This window comes from Notechis scutatus, chromosome 9, assembly GCF_049901735.1.
Source record: "Notechis scutatus isolate UNSWTSFEM ecotype Mainland chromosome 9, rNotScu1.2, whole genome shotgun sequence".
NCBI lineage: Eukaryota > Metazoa > Chordata > Lepidosauria > Squamata > Elapidae > Notechis > Notechis scutatus.
This window is the reverse complement of record NC_142017.1, coordinates 1,723,765-1,736,948: the sequence shown is the minus strand read 5'-3', so window position 1 is coordinate 1,736,948 and position 13,184 is coordinate 1,723,765. Positions and strand designations below refer to the sequence as shown.

Below are 13,184 nucleotides of genomic sequence, written 5' to 3'. Positions count from 1 at the left end.
TAGAATAGAATAGAATAGAATAGAATAGAATAGAATAGAATAGAATAGAATAGAATTCTTTTTATTGGCCAAGTGTGATTGGACACACAAGGAATTTGGCTTTGGTGCAAATGCTCTCAATGTACATAAAAGAAAAGAGACATTCGTCAAGAGTCAAGAATCATCAGGTCCAACACTTAATGATAGTCACAGGGTACAATAAGCCATCAAATCATACTAGGAAACAGTCCATAAAAATCGTAAGGGTACAAACGACAAAGTTATAGTCCCACAAGTGGGCGGGGGATGATGGGTGATAAGGAGTGCGGTTTGCTGTCAGCTTATAGTCTAGTGGCTTCCCTGGTCACATTTCCCCAGTTGAAACTATGCTTGAATCCGTCTGTATGTTGTGAAATTAAAGAATTTTCATCATCATGTCTTCTGACTAAACTATTTAACCGTATTTTCAATTGGGGAAATGTGACCAGGGAAGCCACTAGAATATAAACTGACAGCAAACCGCACTTCTTATTACCACTATGAGGCTCGTTCATTGGGTCATGCACCGTCTGTAAGAAAACCACCCAGCTCAGAGAGCACCAAGGACCCCATAGTCGTCCTCCTCCTCCTCCTCCTTCTTCTTCTCCTCCTCTTCCCCTGCTCCCTTCTAACACTGATGCTGTCCCCTAGCTGGGTCACGAAACGTCTGCAAGAAAACCACCCCTCCTGACAACCCTGAGCTTCAAAGATTCTCCTTTATTCGTGTGATTCTTCGGTCTATTTAGCCCGGCGGCGCCGCCCACCAGCTTTCTCCCCGCCACGCCTATTATAGGAAGCCCCGCCTCCTGGGAAGGGAGCCCGGTGGGGTTCTTCCCCTCGGGCCATCCTATCCACGGTGGGGGGGGGGGCGGTGCTGTTTCCCTTGCGGGGCAGAAGGCGGGTCCCTCCCCGGCGCAGCCCTCGTCCCGCAAAAACTCGTGGAAAACGGTCTTTTTCCCTCCCACCCTCAGTGCGTGAGGTGAGGCTTTGCAAGGGGAAAAAGATAAATCAGGCGTGCCCCGTGTGAGGCTCGAACTCACGACCTTCAGATTATGAGACTGACGCGCTGCCTACTGCGCCAACGAGGCTCCTGTCGAAAGCCTGGCTCCGGAGCCTCCTTGAGGCCAAGCCCGTCCATTCCTTGTTGGGGGGGTGGACATGGGTTGGAACGGTCCCGGCTCTCCCCTCCAGCCCTTCAGCGCTGCTCCATGCGACCCTTTTCCTCCGGGATTCCGAGGGAGAGTGTGGGGCAGGACTGGCCGCTGGAAAGCAACTCGCGGCTGCATGAAATCCTTTGGAAGAGAGGGAAAAAATCCCTGATTTTCACTAATTTCACCAGCGGAGCAGAAGTTGCCTTCAGAAGTTGTGGGAGCTTCACCACTGGAAACTTTCAAGAAGAGACTGGACTGCCATCGGTCAGAAATGGTGTAGGGTCTCCTGCTTGGGCAGGGGGTTGGACTAGATGACCTATAAGGTCCCTTCCGACTCTGTTATTCTGTTCTGTATACTAATTACACCAGAAGACGAATTTGCATTATTTTTGACTCCGTGCAGGCAGCCTTCAGTGCTTGTTTTTAACGTCCCAGAGATTTCTGTCTTATTTTTACCAATATTTTGTATTCTGCACAATCCATATGTTCAATGCGTATTCAAAAATACCTTTCCTGTTATTTTAAACACATTTTAAAATACAGCCTATGGTTAATAATGCTCTAGTGTGGCATAGAAGTATTGCTAGGTTTAATAATGGGTTGTAGGTTCAATACTATAATACCACATAGCAGTATTGTAATGGATTACAATGAGTTTCAGATGACGGGTAGTCCTTGATTTACAACCGCAATTGAGCCCAGCATTTCCGTTGCTAAGTGAAACCTTTGTTTAAGCAACTTTTGCCCCATTGTGCAACCTTTCTTGCCCATTATTAAATGAATCGCTGCAGTTGTTCAATTAGTAACATGGTTGTTAAGTGAATCTGGCTTTCCCCATTGACTTCGTCACCAGGAGGTCGCAAAGAGGAGCACTGCAACCATCATAAATATGAGTCAATTGCCAAGGGTCTGAATTTTGATCACATGACCGTGGGGAAATGATGCTGCAACGGTTATGAGTGGGGAAAACGGCCATAAATCCCTTTTTTTTCGGTGCCGTTGTAACTTTGAACAATCTAAGCTGTTGTAAGTCAAGAACTCCCTGGACAATACAAAGTTTCAGCCGAGAAAGCAATTGCAGCAGTCAAATGCCTGACCAGAATTACTGAACATAAACATAGAACCTGATGCATGTTTAATTAGGAGTAAGTTCTTCTGACTTTGCCCATATTCAGTGAGGTTCGCTTTCCAATTTTCTCTGAGAATGCAATTCCCGAGCACTTTTGCTTCGGGATTAAACTCCACCAACTCAGTGGGATTTATTTCTGAGGAGTCATATAGATAACGGATGGCTTGTTGACAGGTTGAATCTTGCTTGTTTTCTTGCAGATGTTTCATGACCCAAGCTAGGTAACATCATCAAGGCTAGTGATGTTAGCACTAACTAACATTGGTGGTGTTACCTAGTTTGAGCCATGAAAGGTCTGCAAGAAAACAAGCAAGTTCAGAGAGCACCAAAGACCCTTCATGTCAACCCTGAGCTACAAATATTCTCCTTTATTAATATACAGGTTGAATCTCATGATGTCACCGCTAAGGCAGGCAGCCAAGGAGCCTTGAGGGAATGACTCATCATTGCTCTGACTCAATACATTTTAAAAAATCGAACATCATTAAAGATTCACTAGAGCCTGTCACATTGCTGCTACGAAGAAAGAGCCATCGCTTATAGCATCTGCAATACAGGAGTGTTTCAGGTTTAGCCACAATTAAACCCGAGAGATCACAATTAGGACCTTGCTTGCTGTTTACCTACAAGCTTTGGTCTTCAGGGATGGTCCAAAATTTTGTGGGAGTCAAATGCTTCCTCCTCGCCTCTCCCTCTCCAAAGGAAAAGTACACCAAACCAGTCAAGTGATTTTAGGATGCAAAGCAGAAAATGCTGCAATCTTTTCTTCCCATTGCTAAGAAATTCAGCCATGAGGAGAGTTGTGAGCTTTCAACCCTCAATGGTGAAACTTGGTGGAATTTAATGCTAACTTCATAGATGTTTTCCATATTCTCTTTGGAAACTCAGTTATCTTCTATCTTATATTATACTAACTATCCTTAAAAGCACATTTTCCAATGCTTCACACCTTAATTCTTCTTAAATCAGGCTTTCTAATAGTTATTTCAATTACCGGTAATTTATTTAAAACATTTCTACAGCTGCCTATCTTATAACCAACGCTGGACAGCTCCCAATCAAATCCTCCTCCTAAAATTCACACCAGCCCATTTGAAACACCTAAAATGTGCCTTTTAGCCTTAATAGATGATGAGGGTGGAGAAAGGAATTGAGTGTATAGAGTGCATTTGATATGTAATAAAAGATTATCCGATAGGGTCAGGAAAGATGCTAAGCTCCAACAAACCAGCTATTTCACGGTTTAACTCAACATTTTCTCCAGGCTTCCTAGTTTAAAAACAGCTAAATTTGACAGAGAGGTGAGTGATGGCGTAATGCACTATAATACACTTGTTGGACATAAGCATCCAAAACAATTTAGAATCAGCTCACATGTATGATATGCCACATGCATGACATCATTTATTGCCAGCTCCAGTTCTTGCATATGTTTGTCAAAGTCATCTTCCTTATTTTGCACACTCACTCACACACCCATGATCATTCAGTCAGGTGAATATGCCTTTGGTAGAAACCTGGTCAAACAGCCTCACTAAAAGAGGTGATGCAAAGGAGTGGTCCATTTTATGCAGCATCTCTTTTCCATTCTTCAGATGCGATGGAAATAGGCCAAAAGATTCTTCAAGTCTTTGTGCCAACAACAGCAGCTTTATGGCTTTCATTATTTGTTGGGTTGTGTACTTGTTTTCTTTTGCTGTGAGAGGGACGAGAAACGTTCACATCCTGTAGCAACCTGTCCCTTGGCAGCTATCCCATTGCTCTGAAGGGGTTGGAAGGATGGGTTTCGAGTCTCTTTGGGACAGTCCTGGTATGTTTCCCCCGGGGCCATTCCTTGCAATGAGGATCTGCAAGTCCCGTGGATGATGAAGCGGATGACGAACCTGTCAGTTGCAAGGATGGAGCATTATGCACCACAGGAAATCCTTGGCTTTTGAGTAACCAGGAATGAAGAGCCCGTAGTGCAGGTCCTGCTGAGGTTGAGCACGGCAGCTGCCCTAGGGATCCCCAGTGGGGAGGCCGGTGGATGCTAGAGCATCCCACGTGGGCTTTCAGCGGCCAGAAGTGAGCAGCTCTGAATGATGTGCAAAATAAAAAGCAGACGTGAACAACATAAATAACCAAAAAATAGAAGATGTCAAGAAGATGAACCTGGGAAGTGAATCTTCCAGCATCTGCAGCACAGCTCCAGGCTAGATGAGGATGATGGGCTCTGTAGTCCAGGCCTTTGGAAGGGAGAAAAGGGGAGTGCCTAGAAGGGCACTGCATGCCACTAAAAGAGCGATGGGAGTTATACTCTAGGACCTCGGAAGTTACATTTCAGCCTGGGAGCTGAAGAGGATGGAAAGACATCAGGCCTAGCCGGTTCAGCACGATGGAGCTTGTGATCCCCCAAAATCTGGCATGTCAACAGGGCTGGGCCTCCTCCTCCTCTGAGTCGCCATGGTAACCGCGGCGGCCGGGAGGGGAAAAGCTTGCGCCCGAGCTGCGCAAGCGCGCTGCTCTTCGCCTCTTCGCCAGCCTGCCCTCCAGAGGCAGGGGCTGGGAACGGCCGATTGCGCAGGCGCAACTGAAGCCCAGGAGGCGCCACAGCCTACTGCTTGTGCTTCTTCCTGCCTCCCTCCCTGTGACGTCAGAGGCCGGGAGGCGGGGCGGGGCAGGTCAGCTGACCCCTGGCAGGCGGGGGGGCAGGAGCAGGAGGAGGAGGGGAGGAGGCCGGGCGCCGCTGAGGAGGCCGCAGAGACGCCGAGGGGAGCAGCCGCCGCCGCCGCCGCGATGCCCTCGGAGAAGAGCTTCAAGCAGCGACGCACCTTCGGTGGGCCCGGGGACAGGCGGGCTGGGGGGTCGCGGAGCCCGGCAGAGGCCTCTCCCCGCCTGGGGCGGCTGCGGGCGATGGAAGTTGGAGTCTTCCCTGAGAACGACCGGGGGAGGGAGGGAGGGAGGAAAGACTGGGGAGGGGGCTTTATGCGTAGCTGTGGTCCCGCTTTCCTTTGACCCCAGTTCACAACAGCCCTGCGGAGTAGGCCGGGAGGGAGGGGAGAGGGGAGAGAGAGAGGGAGAGAGGCCTCCCCCCCGCCCTTCTTGCTTGGCACCCGGCCTGGGGGTGTCTCTTCCCCCGCGCCAGGAAGGACCAAGGGGTCTCGGGGGGAGGAAGGATCCCGCACTGGGATCAAGGAAGACCCTTTTTCTCCAGGAAGCCCCCCCCCAGCGTCTGGCACCTTCTGCCCCCCCGCATATGAAGACTCCAGCCCCCTCCCAAGACCGACCCCCAACCCCCTTGGTGTGGGGCAGGTGGCTAAAAGCCCTCCCAATGGCCTGCCCCACCCCCACCCTGTGTGCCCAGGGATGCCTCTCCATGGGGGAACACCACCCCCCCCCAACAATTAAACCAAGCCTGGAGCTGGGGGACATGTCAGTGCACGGCCTGCTTGTGAGGTTTCTTGGCATCCAGGCGTAAACAGGTCTGGTGCCCGGGGCTGGCTGGCACACCTTCCCTGGGAGCCTGGAGGGCACTGGGTTGCGAGTGCCGGTCAAGGTTAGGAGGATGAGTGGGGTCATGTGGATTAGGGGGTGGGTGGCAGGGGCTGCTGGGACCTTTATTTGCTCTCCGCTTCTTCTGCAATTGGAGTGTGTATGTGTGTGTGTCTGAGAATAGTCCTGGAGGGAACCCTCTGATTCCTGGGCAAGGCCAAGTGTTCATGCCACAAATGCGAATCCTTTCTTGAAGTGCCCAGTAAGAAGACCTGATGGGCACCTCTGAACCACCTGGTTAGTTGTGGTGGTGGAAAGGTTGAATCACAGGTGATTATTTCACTAATTGCCTGGGTGACAGCAATACTCAGTGGCAGGTGACTTCTGACAGACCAGAAGCAGAAAAGGGGAAGAAAATATTGAGAGTTTCCTTCCTCCCCAAAAATGAAAAATGGGTTTAACGATTGGGAGGGGGGGAAAATAATCTGCTCTTGCAAGACTTGTGAATTGGTTTGTTTCCACTGGAGTTTTAAGTTCAGCTGTTAAACGGCATAATCTAGGCTTAAATGTAATTTCTTTTTTTCTTTCTTTTTCTTCCTTTCTCTTTCTTTCTTTTGCATACAAAGATTGTGTTTTGAGTGGTTGATTCTGTTTTTGTTCTGTCTAAACTGGTTTTCCTGCTTCTCTGGCAAGGCGGAAGAAGAACTGGCACTTTGTTTTGTTTTTGTGCTGCTGAAAATGAAAGTAAAGGTCACATTTGCTATTTGTTTTCCTTTAGGAAGTGAGCAATGCAAATAGGCCCATATCAAGGGGGAGGGAGGAAAACTTTACGTAGAACCTCTGGGGCGTAGCAGTACAAATAACCATTGGTTACCTTTTGTATTTTTTTGAAGAGGTTCGTACTATACTTTGTTCAAGTGTATAGTTGATTTTAAGCAAGCTTCATTAGTTTCTTTTTGAGGGATGGAACTTGGCAATGACTTTACTTTTTCCCTTTTAGAACAAAGAGTAGAAGATGTCAGACTTATTCGCGAACAGCATCCAACAAAGATACCGGTGAGTTGGCCTCAGAGTGGTCTGTCTAATGGTGAGATCTGGTTAATAGGACCAGTAGTATTTGAGGGCTAAGGGGTTAACAATTTCAGTTGATGTAGTCATAATTAGTGAAAGATACTTTGCCCTGTATTGTTTATTTTAAAGAAGGATACCATTTGTTTTGCTCCAGAGCTCAATTTCTGATTGCAGCTGGCTTTTCTTTTAATGTGTAACTGACTGGAGAAAGGAAATAGACTGAAATAACAGTGAGAACTGGATTCATGAGCTTCCGATTTATTTTGAGAGAGGAAGACCCAGAGCAAAAGAATCATTTGTTCCTGTCTTTCTCCAATGCAGTTTGAACCTCCTTTTTGCTAATTCATTAAGACGTTCTTGATCATATTTCTGTGGACCTTGAGTGAAAACTCAAGATTGCATGCCACAAAGGGACCACAAGTATACTTCTGTGCAACCTTTGCAAATCAGCAGCAGAAGCATTAGGTATAAAATAATAAGAAATCCATCCAAATGAATACATATATTAGATGTTGAAGTGTCTGGGAAAGAAATGATGCCTATGCTGCAAACCGGTAGCCTTTAATAATAATATTCCCAAAGATCTGTTCCCTATTGTACATCTACAGTAGTTGGGAAGGAAATACAGAAGACTTCCAAAACTTGGAGAGCTTGTGTGGGAAATAATGAAATAGTGATAAGAGCTGGGCAGGTCAGGCAGAGGCAATAACAGAACAACAGAGCTGGAAGGGACTGTGAGGTCCAACCCGCTTCCCAGACAGAAAGCCCTGTACCACTGGCTTGTCCAATCTCTTCTTAAAAACTGCCGGTGTGCTTGGACACAGAATCTGGGGCTCAAGAATAGTTCTGCCCACAAGAATTTCTCAAAAGACCTTGGAACTCCATCTGCTTTTGTTGACTTCAGCCTTTTGGTGCCTGTCCCAAGAGGGGCTTGCGCAGACCTTGGGGGTGGTGGGAGCATTGGAGTTAAGGATATTATCTGAATTGGTTGCCTCTTTCTGGGTTAAACCAGCCCACATTTCTGTGTTCCTAGCATAGAGGTGGGCCACCTCCCAGAGGCCTTCTGGAACTTGCACCCATCTTTTCCCGAGCCTGTTCCAGGGAAAGATGCAGTTGCTTTAAAGAGCCCCTGACGGGTTTTGTTAAGAACATTTAAATGGAAGGGCCACAGTCAACCATGTTAAAATGGCAACGTTGAAAGAGAGGAAAGTGAAGAGGGGGTTTCCATCCTCCTTGCCAAGACAGAATGCCCTTGGTCCAATAGCAGGCCCAGAGAGGGTGTGACTGTGCTTGCCTGATATGCTGGCTCAGATGTTTGTGCAATTCTTGGGTAAATCCCATTGCAGGCAATGTGCAGTTTGGGGAATCAGGAAGTGGCCACTCTTTTTAAGTTCTCCTGCTGACTGCAAAAGATAATATTAAACTCACGGCAAAAGATAATATTAAACGGTCATTTTCCAGTCATGTTCTCTGCCCCTATCAGAGCAAGAAGCAAAATCCAGAATAGTCTGACTGGCATCATCCCTATTGTAGTCCAGCCTGGGGGCTTACCCCCCACCCTGTTCCTGCCCTTTGGATTGTACAGATCAGTGGCTGATTAGGCTGCTTGCACAACATGTTACCCCTCCCCCCCAACCCACCCCAGTTAAGGGGGTCTTCCGTGTAGACCAGTCTGGAGAGCCTTTTGCCCCTGATCAGTTTGCAATTTCAAGGAAGGAATTCAGGTCAACTGCATGGAAGAGACTCCTGAAAGGCCATTTGGATGCAGCTGCTGAGATGGGCCTTGGCAATTTTTAAAATTTACTTACCTCTCCATCATAAAAGTAACCTAGCAGAATGTGCTGTCTTTGGGAACAGCCTGCTAACCGAAAAGGGTCTGGAGTTGGATGAGGGAGTAATTTCTATCGGATAAAACGGTAAATAATTGAGAATCACAGTGCATTTTTTTCATTTTCTTTGTTAACTTATGCAATCAATTTATTTGTTCATATATGTTATAATACAGTACTTATCTGCAAGGATCCAGGGCAGTTTGCAACATCAAACAGGATGGAAAAAATTAATAACTAGATGAGAATTCGTACAAGAAAAGAAAAATCAAGGCCTGGTAAAACTCAGGATAGGTATCAGCTGGCAGCCAAAATTAAAACCAGCCTATTTAAATTTTTCCTTTTGTTTTCCAGTGCCAAATGTAGCAGAAAATTATCTAATTCTGTTTCCTTTCTAAACACACAGTCCTTTGTATAGAAACTGTGAAAACGGTTACTTTACAGAACATTGATTTTTAGGTTTGAAGCCCAAGTAATCCTTTTTGTTTCCTTTTGTTTCCTAAAAGAACTAACAATGGAACAAGCAGTTACATCCAGTTCCATTTTTATAGCTGTCATATGATCTCTTTAGTCAAATCAACACTGGCCTATCTTAAGTAATGGCAGCAATACTGCTTTAAATAGGCTTATATAATCTCTTTCAATGGCACTTTTCTGTTTGTCAATGACAAAAACTTAAGTTGTCAAGATATCCCCTCTTCTGCTTAACAAAGAACCAGGTTATATCGGGCTATAAGGAACAAGCATTGTTCTGTAATAGCATTCAGATTGATTTTTTCAGAGCATGTAAAAAATTGTTTAAAAATGCAAACTATAGAACTCTTTTGAACTGATCTGCCTGCATAGACTATCTGAGAGCCAATCCCATTCAAATGTATAATTTATATTGCGTGGGCGTGCATAGGATTGTACTATGAACATTTGGATGCGGTGCTTGGCTGATCAGTTCCTATAGAAAACAAATGCAGTTACTTTTCAAGTTGAAAAGCTTTCTTCTGGAGCCATATTTACAAATGGCATAATTTCCTCAGTGGCCTCAAAGAGCAGAGATAATGCAGAGCAGAGTTTTCATTAAAATAAAGGCAACTATGTAAATCCACGAATATCAATACACCCTTTGTGTTGTTCCAGGTGTTGGTTTTAAATACTGCCAAGTAGGAATTGCAGTAACAATGTGAACCCTGTGCCTGTAGTACCAATTGGCACGGATTGGAAAAACATAGTTCCATTTTGTGCCAACCCAGCCATAAAACATGAGTTTAAAGTTGCACGACTATTGCATTCCAACATTTGCTTCTACTCTTGGCCTCTTTTCCAGGTAATTATCGAAAGATATAAAGGAGAGAAGCAGCTTCCCGTTCTGGACAAAACAAAGTTTCTGGTCCCAGATCACGTCAATATGAGTGAGCTTATCAAGATAATCAGGTATTTGCCTGCAGATTCACTTTTTGTGATAGCTAAGAAACAAAAGGCTTCCTTACTTTGGGGGCACCCGATTTTATTGGGACTCTGTCGGCTAAGAACTCTTCAGAAATGTTGTTCTGCAATATTGGGAGGGTGCCAAGCCGAGACAAGCTACTGTAATGGATAACTTAGCTAGGATTCCACAAGGCTCAGCTGGCTTGTGGCAAAACCCAGATCTTAAACACGGCCTGTCCGCTGCTTGCTCAGGGGTGAAAGTGCAGAGGGACAGGGGCTCTTGGGCTTTGCTGCCTGAAAACTTCTGTTGTCCCAAAGGTGCTTTTTCCCCAAAAGGCAACAGGGCTTCCTTGCTTTGTTTTTCCTTGAAAACATTTCGCTTCTCATCCAAGAAGCTTCTTCAGTTCTAACTGAAGAACTGTTCCACACCTATTTACACTCTGATTTAGGTGACTCTGAGGAGACAGATAAGCCCCCCAAGTGGCCTCAACAAATCCCAGAGAGCTAACACCGACCTTCAAAGCAGACAACTGCGAAGAATATAAATCCTCCTATTCCTGACCAGAACTGAAGAAGCTTCTTGGATGAGAAGTGAAACGTTTTCAAAGGGAAAAACCAAGAGAGTCCAGTCGCCTGTTGGAAAAGCACCCTTTGGGACAACCAGGAACTAAACAACCCCTCCATGGACCACTGCTGGTTGGGATGGAGAAGGGAGGGATCTATTCCAACCTGGGGAAACGAGGCGGAACCTGGAAAAGGGTCCATGCAGGGCATCGATGGAGGGGGAAGGATTCCATTTTCTCAGCTCATTCAGCATCTCTGAAGGGCCTTGGTGAGCCTGTCTGGATTTGTCCTGGCGGGGGCAGGTATCCAGTCCCTGGAGGTCTGCTCAAGAGTGGGGAGGCTGAGACATGCTCAGGAAGAGCAGCTTAGTTGAGGGATCATTTCTGGATGCGATAAAGAGGAGGATCCATTTGGGGGTTCCCGAGGCCAGGCCGACTGGGGCGCTGGTGTGGGTGGCACCCCTTTCCTGAACGGCTTCCTTTTCCCTCCCAGACGGCGGCTGCAGCTGAATTCCAATCAAGCTTTCTTCTTACTGGTGAACGGACACAGCATGGTGAGCGTCTCCACGTCCATCTCGGAGGTGTACGAAAGCGAAAAGGACGAAGACGGATTCTTGTACATGGTGTACGCCTCTCAGGAAACGTTTGGCATGAAATCCTCCATGTAAACACTTTGCCCCCCCTTGGCCTTGTAGCCTAGCCTAGTTTTTACCCTCCCCTCCCCTGCCCAGGAAAAAGAAAGGGATGTCGCGCCACTGATGTGCTCAGAGTAGTTGTGCTTTGCGGGGATGTTCTCAAACGTCCTTTCCTTTGTAAATATTTAACAGATGAGTGCCAGTACGGACAAGCAGCCCAGCTTTGTAGACTTGCTATACGTTTGCACGGGCCTACTTGCTTTTTAAAAGCCTCTGGAATCGGAGCAAGACCATAGCATGCATGTTGACAATAATAATAATAATAATAATAATAATAATAATAAATGTTGGCGTTACTCAAATCATAGGAACTGGGCTAAATGTTAAAGTAGCCAACTGAAATACATCTGTGTGATATATCCTGTTAATTTATATTTTAGCTCCTAAAAACCGCTTTTCCTCAAAGGTAGGAAAGTCTGCCTCTTTCGGCTTCTTGTGTTTGGAAAATCAGTGCACGTTTTGGGAGAGAATATAGAGAAGGGTTAATTCTCTGGTATTGCTACTTTAGACAATATCAGCAAAACACCAGACTGCTAACTATATACCAAGCATAGCTTTAGTTTAGGAAGTGTGTATTTTAAAAATTAGGTTATGTACTTAACAGTTAAGAATGTTACTCTTAATACATTTGTATTCTGTCCTGCATCTTTTTTTTTTCTTTTTTTTAATCGAATCCGCCCATCTCGTCCTCTGAAGAGAGGCCCTTTTATCCTTCAAATGCTGGTAACAGATGCAAGCCATCAGGGGCAGGCAAGGCTTTTTAGCCATTACAATTGTGTATTTTTGTGCACGCCTATGTATCTTCCTCTTTTTACCCGCCCAGTTCTTGAACTGGGACAGGTGGAACCAAGATTGAATCTGCGTTGCATCCATAACTGAAAACCTTGGTTTCCTTCCATTTTAATTTTCACACTGAACCAAATTTCACTTTATTAAAGTCTAGACTGTATCTTAAGATGACCAAGCGTGTGTGTGTGCATTCGATTGCTACAACTTTGTACCTGCTGCACATTGACTGAATTTTCTTTTGTCGTCGTGTCCTATGCAGAAATATTTCAGGTGGCCCTTTGGATTCTTCAGAAATGTAAATTTACTGTGTTTTATGGATGTGCAGGTAGGATGGTGTTATATGGCATCCTACCTACATGTTATGTTAGATGCCTGCAGTGGGATTTACCCTGGTTGCAAGGTTGTTTTAAAGAAGCCCATCCAAAACCTGGCCCTGTTCTGTTATGTTGTGGGTGGCAGTTGAATGGATGTGGTTGTGGACTTTTTGAACCTTGAAACCCAGTTGTTATATAACACAGCACTGGGAAATTGGCGCAGCTGCCTCTGGCCCGGTTGCTTGGAACCAGGACTGCTCGAATCCCGGGTCACCGTTGCTGCTAGGTGGGATTCCTGAGCCACGACTTCAATGCAGCAAGAAAAAATTGGGCTCCCAAGGCCGTGTAAGGAAGGACAGGCCTGTTGAGTGGATTACGGCAGAGCCCCCAATTCCTGGCCGTGGCCTGTTAGGAACATTGCCAGAGAACTGGAGATGAGGAGCCAGCGAGCAAAGCTGCATGCGTGGGATCTAGGTTAAGCCCTCCTCATCCTCTTCCCCCTCTCCCAGTCTGTGAAAAAATACATCCTGGCATATTTCTCTGGTGCCCAAAGGGTTGGGGGCACCCGCTGGGTTATGGCACAGCACAGGCTGCAGCACGGCCTTGCCTTCTCCTGCAGAAAGCAACTCCCAAGTCCAGGGAGGTTTGCTTACAATTCCCACTTCTGAAGATGCCCTCTGCCAGTCTGTGGCCAAGTGCTATCATCTTTAGCCTCAACGGGAAGGGGCGGGGAAA

The 13,184-nt window shown here is 46.2% G+C and overlaps 1 protein-coding gene and 1 non-coding gene across 2 annotated transcripts; one reads left to right on the top strand and one right to left on the bottom strand.

Annotated features, from left to right (window-relative positions):
* Positions 1-1,033: 1,033 nt before the first annotated feature.
* TRNAM-CAU (transfer RNA methionine (anticodon CAU)) lies at positions 1,034-1,106 on the bottom strand. Its single transcript has one exon. It is a non-coding gene; the product is annotated as a tRNA-Met (tRNA).
* A 3,930-nt stretch (positions 1,107-5,036) lies between these two features.
* On the top strand, positions 5,037-12,301 carry MAP1LC3B (microtubule associated protein 1 light chain 3 beta). Its single transcript, XM_087971385.1, has 4 exons — positions 5,037-5,113; positions 6,770-6,825; positions 9,988-10,094; positions 11,145-12,301. The coding sequence occupies exons 1-4, from the start codon at positions 5,074-5,076 to the stop codon at positions 11,317-11,319; spliced, it is 378 nt and encodes a 125-aa protein (XP_087827511.1). The 5' UTR covers positions 5,037-5,073; the 3' UTR covers positions 11,320-12,301.
* The last annotated feature ends 883 nt before the right edge of the window (positions 12,302-13,184 follow it).